General features: G+C 49.1%; 1 protein-coding gene across 5 annotated transcripts in view; it reads left to right on the top strand.

Moving 5' to 3' along the window:
* Positions 1 to 7,500, top strand: part of chd7 (chromodomain helicase DNA binding protein 7) — a 66,976-nt gene that overhangs the window by 15,978 nt on the left and 43,498 nt on the right. For all 5 annotated transcript variants that reach the window (XM_034555676.1, XM_034555680.1, XM_034555679.1 and 2 more), the window contains exons 2-3: positions 1 to 1,473; positions 2,060 to 2,379. The exon at positions 1 to 1,473 is cut by the window's left edge and continues 99 nt beyond it. In XM_034555676.1, the coding sequence (XP_034411567.1) occupies positions 24 to 1,473; positions 2,060 to 2,379 (1,770 nt within the window). In that variant the 5' untranslated portion in view covers positions 1 to 23. The remainder of the gene's footprint in view (positions 1,474 to 2,059; positions 2,380 to 7,500) is intronic.

A 7,500-nucleotide genomic window follows, 5' to 3' on the forward strand; every position in this document is an offset into this window, starting at 1 on the left:
CCCCCCCCCCCCCCCCCCCAGCCATGGCGGACCCAGGGATGTTGAGTTTATTCGGGGACGATGCAGGGCTGTTCTCAGATGGATTGGATGGTTTAGGGGACTGCTTTCCTCAGCAGCCTGCCTCCGCCCAGTCCAACCCTTTGGCCCAGCAGACTAATCCCTCTCTGAACCACGAGCACCAGGGAACCAGGGGCTACCACCAGGGGATGATCCACAGCGCTGTGCCCGGCCCTGGGCAGCCTAAATTGGCGCAAATCTATGACCATGGCCCCTACACAGGCTACGATCAACCTGGTGCCCCCGGAGGACGAATGATGGCCCAGAATGGTCCCAGCCAGGGGCCACCAAACGTGAACACGGCCATGAATGGCATGGCTTCCCACTACCATAATAACTCGGCTAACTCGAGCAACCCTCTCCATGGGTACCCCGGTGATGCTGGTGGAGGAGGAAGTGGGGGTGGCGTTTGGGGCCAGCAGCCGCAAACGCAGCAGCAACCGCAGCAGACCAGATCAGCTTATCAGCAGCCTCCGGCACAACCAGGGGGAGGCCCCAACCAGATGGGAGCCTACCAGATGTCTCAAGGCAACTATGGTGGGATGCAAGTTCCGCCTACACCCAATGCAGCTCGCATGAACCAACACTACCCTTCGCAGAGCATGGTACCCCCTCCTGCTCAAGACCCATCTCACTACCTGGGACATGTTGGAATGGGTGGGGCTCAGATGAGACACCCCCAGCCCCAGTCACAACCCCAGGGCTATCCCAATATGGGCCACACCCCCCGATACCCACACTCCCCCTCCCGACAGCCTCCACACCCCCACCAGCACCAACAAGGCATGGGAGGGTTTGGGGGTGCCCAGTACCCTGGCTATCAGGCCCAGTATGGCGCCATGGGACCTGGGATGGGCCAGGGTGCCAATTCTAATGTCAATGCTAACACAAGCCAGGCCATGGGACCAGCGCAACTCGGCCAGAGGTTTAACCAGGGATCAACCCCAGCAGCTGGACCGCAGGGGCAGCGATACCCTCCTGGACCACCACACCAACCCCTTCCGACCCATTCTGCCCCAATGCAGCAGGCAGGGCAGCAGGGCCAGCCTATGCACCCACAACACCCTCAGAGTCTGCCCCAGCCCCAAAACCAGCCCCAATCCCACCTCGTCCCCCCAGCTCAGGGAACCTACCCCTCCCCCTCATCCATGTCCCCCATGCGGGTTTTGGGAACCCCAACACCTCCTCCCCAGCAGGGCAGACCCCCTAGCGCAGGGCTAACTGGAGCCCCAGAGGTTGCAGGGTACACAGCCCTGCAGTCTCAACCCAATGCTATGGCCCAGAGAACTCCCCAAATCCCCCTGTCTGCTCCACAGCCCCAGCACCAGCAGCCCCCCAGTGCAGGGCAGATGTATACCGGCCTGGGGCCACAGCGGGGTTCTCAAATGGGGCCAAACAGGCCTCAGCTCCAGCAAGGTAAGCACATGACAGTTGATGCTGTCCCATGTTGCTTCGTCATTGACCCCACAATTGCGCACATGATTGGCACCCATTCAATCCATTCTCTTCCACTATACACATTTAAATACCGAGAGCAAGTACAACACAGATGTTAGAATTACCTTGTCTTTACACGGTTTCTGTCACATGTTTACAGCAATTGAAATACCAACAGACCCAAGAATAAATACACATAATATGAGCCACTTTTTGCTCTCTCTCACTTATTGACAAATGCGTTAGATTTAAGTTGAGCTTCTGTTTTTATTCTAGTTTCTTTTCTGAATTTAGTTTTGGTTATGCTTTTCAATGCTTAACCCTAATATTTTTTTACTTAGTTTTAAGTAATAGAAACTGGTTTAGTTGGTATGCCATCTAGTGTGTCTAATACTTTAATATTCTAAAAACGTGTATGATGGTTTTGGTGATTGGAACTCAGCGAAGAAAAGTGACGTTTTTTTAGTGTCTTGGTGATGGACCGGAGATAAAACGCATTGTTGTTGATCATACATCCACACAGTTGGTGCTGACATCTTGTTCCTCTCCCCGTCGCTACTCCCAGGGCCTCTTGAAACTCCAGTCTGCCAGGGGGGAGACCAGCGTCTGCTCCAGGCCCCGCAACAGGCCCCCCGAAGCGGGCTGCCCACTCCCATGGGTTTCCAGGGTCCGGTCGTCGGTCAGCACGGCATCCCGGCCCCAAACCAGGGCTTGGCCCCGCCCGCCCAGAGTGCTCCGGTGCAGCACGCACACATGTCCGCCCAGCCGCACCACCTGCAGAGCACACCCCCTCCCCCCAACCAGGCCTCCCACCCCTGGGCGCCTCCCGCCTCCCACCCACTCTCCTCACCCCCTCTCACCCCACAGAAAGTGCCTCACGTACAGGTGAGTCTCGCATCAAACAAACACTTTGGTGTGTCTGTGTGTGTGTGTCTCATTTGAGAACCCAGCGGTGTGCTGGTTGAGTGTTTTTTCCTTTTGTGTCTTCTGCTGTGGGCCGTGTGTGTGTGTGTGTGTGTGGTTGCATTTCCGTGTGTGGGGAAATGGATTTTTACAGCTGTTTGTTTCCTGTGAGCTGCATATCCTGAGATGTGTGCAACACACACAAACACACACGCACAGGCGCCACCAGCATAATCTCTGCTCCCACGTCTCCCCCTTCTCTATAGAGGAAACCTCCCTTCCTGTCTCCTTCCTCCCCGTCTCCTCTCTTTCCGCTCTCTCTCTCTGTCCTGCCTGTCTCACTGTTTGTCTTACCCATTTAATGTCTAAGTTAATGTGGTGTAGCCGGATGTGCAGAAAGACAGGCAGCTTGTAAAAGAGGGAGAAAGTGAAAAGAAGGAAAGAAGAAAAAACTGGTGGGTGATTAAGAGATTGGGGGAGGGTTGGAAAACAAGCAAAGAATCCAGGATCTCTCTCTTGCATAGGAGACGAAATGGGAGCTGGGGTGGGTTGGGGGCTGCCGCCGGGGAGAGGTTAGCCGTTCTCAATGGCAACCTCCATGTTTGTGTTCTGTGCGAGTGCGCACCGTCGCCGCCCGCGTCACGTGCCCTCCAGCTTCCATTAGCTTGTTTTGTTGCTCAAAGCCCTCTTTCTCCACTGACCCATTCACACACAATAGCGGCCCTGTCGTCGTCGTCCCCCCCCCTTTCCATTCTCGCTCACACTGCTCTTCTCTTACTACTCCCCCACTCTACCTCAGAGCTGAGCGTCGCTGCGTTTTTTGTTGACATTTTTTGCCGTCACTCTCAATCTATCCAGCACTCCTGACCTAGATGCCAGGTTGACTGGTGAGCCCTCCACCGCACCCGGGTGATCTGCATGCAATGTCCCGACTAGCTGCAGGCCCGGCAGCACCCGTCATTACACACACATGCCGACAGTGTGGCTTGGGATGGTTTGGTCTGGGTTGAGATTCCGAATGTGCCCGGGGAAATAGGATAGCCTAGCTAGAGGAGTACCCAGAGTGGTACGTGTGCACGGCACAGGAAGGGAGTTCTCTCTGTGCCTCAGAATGCACTTGTTAGAAAGAGAGACACACACACACACACACACACCAACCAAGCTGGTCAGTCAGTCATAATGACTGTATGTCTGGTACGCTAAGCTCCATCTGTTCACTAAGCATGGTTATTACACACACACACACACACGTGCCTTCGTCAGCAGCTCAAGGTCACAGCTCTGGCAGAGTGCTGCGCTGTGACCTTTATTCTACATCTCACACACACACACACACACACTGTGTTGCGTGCAGCACTTTAGTTGACATATAACATGCCTGTCTCGCCCCTCCCCCGCTCTCGCATGCTGTCAGCGAGCTGCCGTACCATCCAGCTCGCTGCGGCTTCGAGGAAACGCTCCTCTGGCACTTAGTCGACCCTCGTTGTTCGTGAAATTCTAATTTGTCTGTTGGTTGACGGTGTGCTTTTCACAAATGTCCCTTTTTAAAAAACAAACAAAAAAACAACAACAAAGTAGTCAACGTACGAGTGCAAGTTGTTTGCCCGTTTCAAGCTGATGAGTTTGGCTTCGTCCCTTGTCCTGAGAGATGACGTGCTCAATCATCCTTTGAGGGGCAGGTAATACGAGCACCTCGCCAAGCTACTTCTCCGTAAGCTGATTCATCTTGGTTTTGGTGGTTGAGTGATTTTTATTGGAAACCCACCTCACCATATTTGAAGAGCTGCTGCAGTGTCTGAACAGAGAGGAGGCACTTCTTTCCTCCTCTGCTTACTGTGAATGATTCTTGGCTTTTTCATCATTGAGAGATAAAACATTAACCATTATTCACGCGTGATATCGCCACATTAAAAATGCTGAGGGTTCACCTACTCTAAATCAAGAAATAACTGTCTGATCAATTTGACATTCTCGAGTTAATAAAAACACCTTTTAGGTCTTAATTATGGAATAATTAAAAACTTACACCTTTAGGTATTAGAACTATGTGGGTGTTTGCATGAACATGAATGACAATAACCAAATAGCCCAACCTTTGTCATCAGATTAAAAGGTTACATTTTGATTGGTACACAGAAGTAAGCGACATCAATCACTTATGTGAAGCAAAGACTGTTCTTGGCAGACTTGGCAGTGTCAACCACTTCCAAAAGAAATCTGCTTTTCAATTTAAGCTTAGACTCTTGGAAGTGGGGTGTACTCCAGTTGTGTCTTCTGCTGCCAGTTCAACATCCATCAACCAATGGCTGACCGACGCGAGCGCTCAAATGAGCAACCAAGCGCCACAAAGAACGCCGGTGATACGGCAAAATGTAATGATTTCATGCAGGGGAGGAAGTCTGTCTAACGTTACACAGCATTCGCTGGCAGCATGATGAGTGGAGTGAGTTTCAATTGGCTCGATGAGAATAATATATGTTCGGACTATTTTCTACAAAGAAAATCTGAAAATATAACCAGCTGAAAAATAAAGGCACTGTGACAATTCCAGAAATAATTGTCATTTTAGCACCATTTTAGGCCACTGATATGATGATTTAACTAGTTTTAAAGGGCTTAATAAAACTAAAAGAATGGACTCTCTGGCTTTGTCAACAAAAATATGTAATGTTGGGTGACATTTCTATAATAATAATAATCCATTTAATTTATATAGTGCTTTTCAAGATACTCAAAGACACTACATTATACACGGTAGACACAGCTACAGGGAGCAATGCAGGGTTAAGTGTCTTGCTCAAGGACACATCGACTAGGGCGGGGATTGAACTGCCAACCCCCTGATTGAAAGACGGGCATGTTAACCACTGACCCATAGTCGCCCAGAATGTAAAAAAAACCCAGGTAAGTAAACTCAACAAGCAATATCGAGGTCTGAATGATTTTTTTAGATCATGTCCATATATTGTATAATAATTCAGTAAAAATCATTGAGCTCATGTTCAAATATCGTACGTTGAAAAGTGATCACGTCGTTTCCAAATATCGTGCGATAATTCTAACGGAAAAAGGATCGAGGTCATGTCCAAATATATTACAATGACGGGCCTCGTGTTTTTTCTTTCAAGAAATTTGGCTAACTTAAACCATATGAAAAGATAAAATTAGCTCTATCAAAATTGATGGATGGGTAAGGGAAGAAGCTGAACGATGCAACATTTTCTTTCACTCCATCCTTTGGGAGTCTTAAGTGTTTCTGCCTGGTAGATTTAACCCTTCATCTCACTCCACTTCCATCTGTCCCGCCCTCCTTCAGCTTCCTCACCCTCCACCCACCCCTATCCACTCCAACTTCCTCCTCACACAGGGTTGGAGGATCCCCGTCCTGAGAGATGAAACTCAACCCTGTTTGTCTCCTCCGAGTCTGTTATATGGGTCTCGAGGCCACTCATTCGTTGAGGTCTTTTATGGATCGTTTCATCAAATTCACTTATTGGTGATATTATTACAACCTGTGTTGGAGCTGCATTATAATGGTGTTTCAGTGATTCCTCGTGGAGAACTGGATTTATACCAGAGGAACTTGGCACACCATCAAGCTGAATTCACCCTGCAGAACACCACAGTGTGTGTGTGTGTCTCATTGTCATTTGTGTGATTGATTATCTGGGAAGCTTGGCAGGAGGACAGATTTATCTCTTGACACTGCACCCCCTCACCCCCCACACATCTATCTCTCTGCGCTCGCCTCTCTCCCCTAGTTATCTCTCCCCCTCTCCTCCCTGTGTGTGTGTGTGTGTGTGTGTGTGACCTTGCAGTAGTTTGTTGTGAAATGTGCGTGTGCACATTAGCATTCTCCTGATGGAAGTGGACTTTCAATGATGGCACCCCAACTCTTTCCTCCTCCACGTGAACACACAACAGAGGTGTGTGTGTGTGTGTGTGTGTGTACACGGAGGAGCTGCTGCCGTGGCATTTTGCCATAGACTTGCTGATGCTCACACACCTCTTTGACACACAGTAACACGCGCACACTCTCAAAGGCACACTTGTATGACACACACACAAACTCCCTCGCTGCGCCTTTTTGAAGTATGGATATAATTTATTCGTGTCATGATGCCTGATTTCCCATCTGCTACTGGGACCCTGAGCAGCTGGAGAGAGGGAGGGAGAGAGGAAGGAAGGAAGGGAGGGCTGGAAGAGAGGGTGAGGGAGGAGAGGCAGCTGGAGAGGCTCCCAACAGCTGGTAACCAGTTGTCTGTCACAGGGAGCCTACTTGGGAGCGGTGAGGAGAAGGAGAACGGGTAGAGGATTTAGTCTGCACGAGGAAAAAAGAGGCGTCAGCGGGTTTGTTTACTAAGGTTAGCCCACTGAAGGAGGGGGGAGACGCAGAAGGGGAAGGACACTGTGGCAACAGGGAGTCGAGGAGAGGGCGGAGGTGGTAGCCATGTGGATGGATGGATGGATCCCCTTCTTCCCCCTCTGCTCTGTAGTTGGCCATTACTGACAATCTCAACCCACGCCGAAGATCTAGCACTATTGACTTTGAAAGGCTGCCACGGCAAACCGATGGAACGAAAGGTTCAAACGGCACATCTCAATGCACATGTTCTCAGACTGATCCATATTAAAACAATGTATTGATTAGTCCAACAGAAAATGAATCAACAGCAAGGCTTCATTATTGAGTCATGTTTTAAATAAGATTCTCCCATTTGAATGTGTTGTGAAAGATATTTCTGACATTTTCTAGATAAAAAAAGAATCGCCAGGTTAATAATGAACTAATCGTTTCATCTTTTATACGCATGTAGACCTGCAAATAAGTAATTAAGTAAAGTTTATTTATATTGCACTTATCACAGACAAAGGTCACAAAGTGCTGTACAGAAGTCGCGAAAACAAACAAAACATTAAAAAAAACAAAGTGACCATAACCACGGGCCAAAACATTACAACAGGTAAGAAAGCATAATAAAATACACATTCAAAGATGGCCCATTAAAATACACAATAAAAACAATAAAGAAAATAAATAAACACCTATTTTAAAAAGCAAGCCATAGCGCATGTCTTTAACCAAACGCCAGTGTAAACGGT

The sequence above is a fragment of the Cyclopterus lumpus genome, chromosome 17, assembly GCF_009769545.1.
Source record: "Cyclopterus lumpus isolate fCycLum1 chromosome 17, fCycLum1.pri, whole genome shotgun sequence".
Classification (NCBI taxonomy): domain Eukaryota; kingdom Metazoa; phylum Chordata; class Actinopteri; order Perciformes; family Cyclopteridae; genus Cyclopterus; species Cyclopterus lumpus.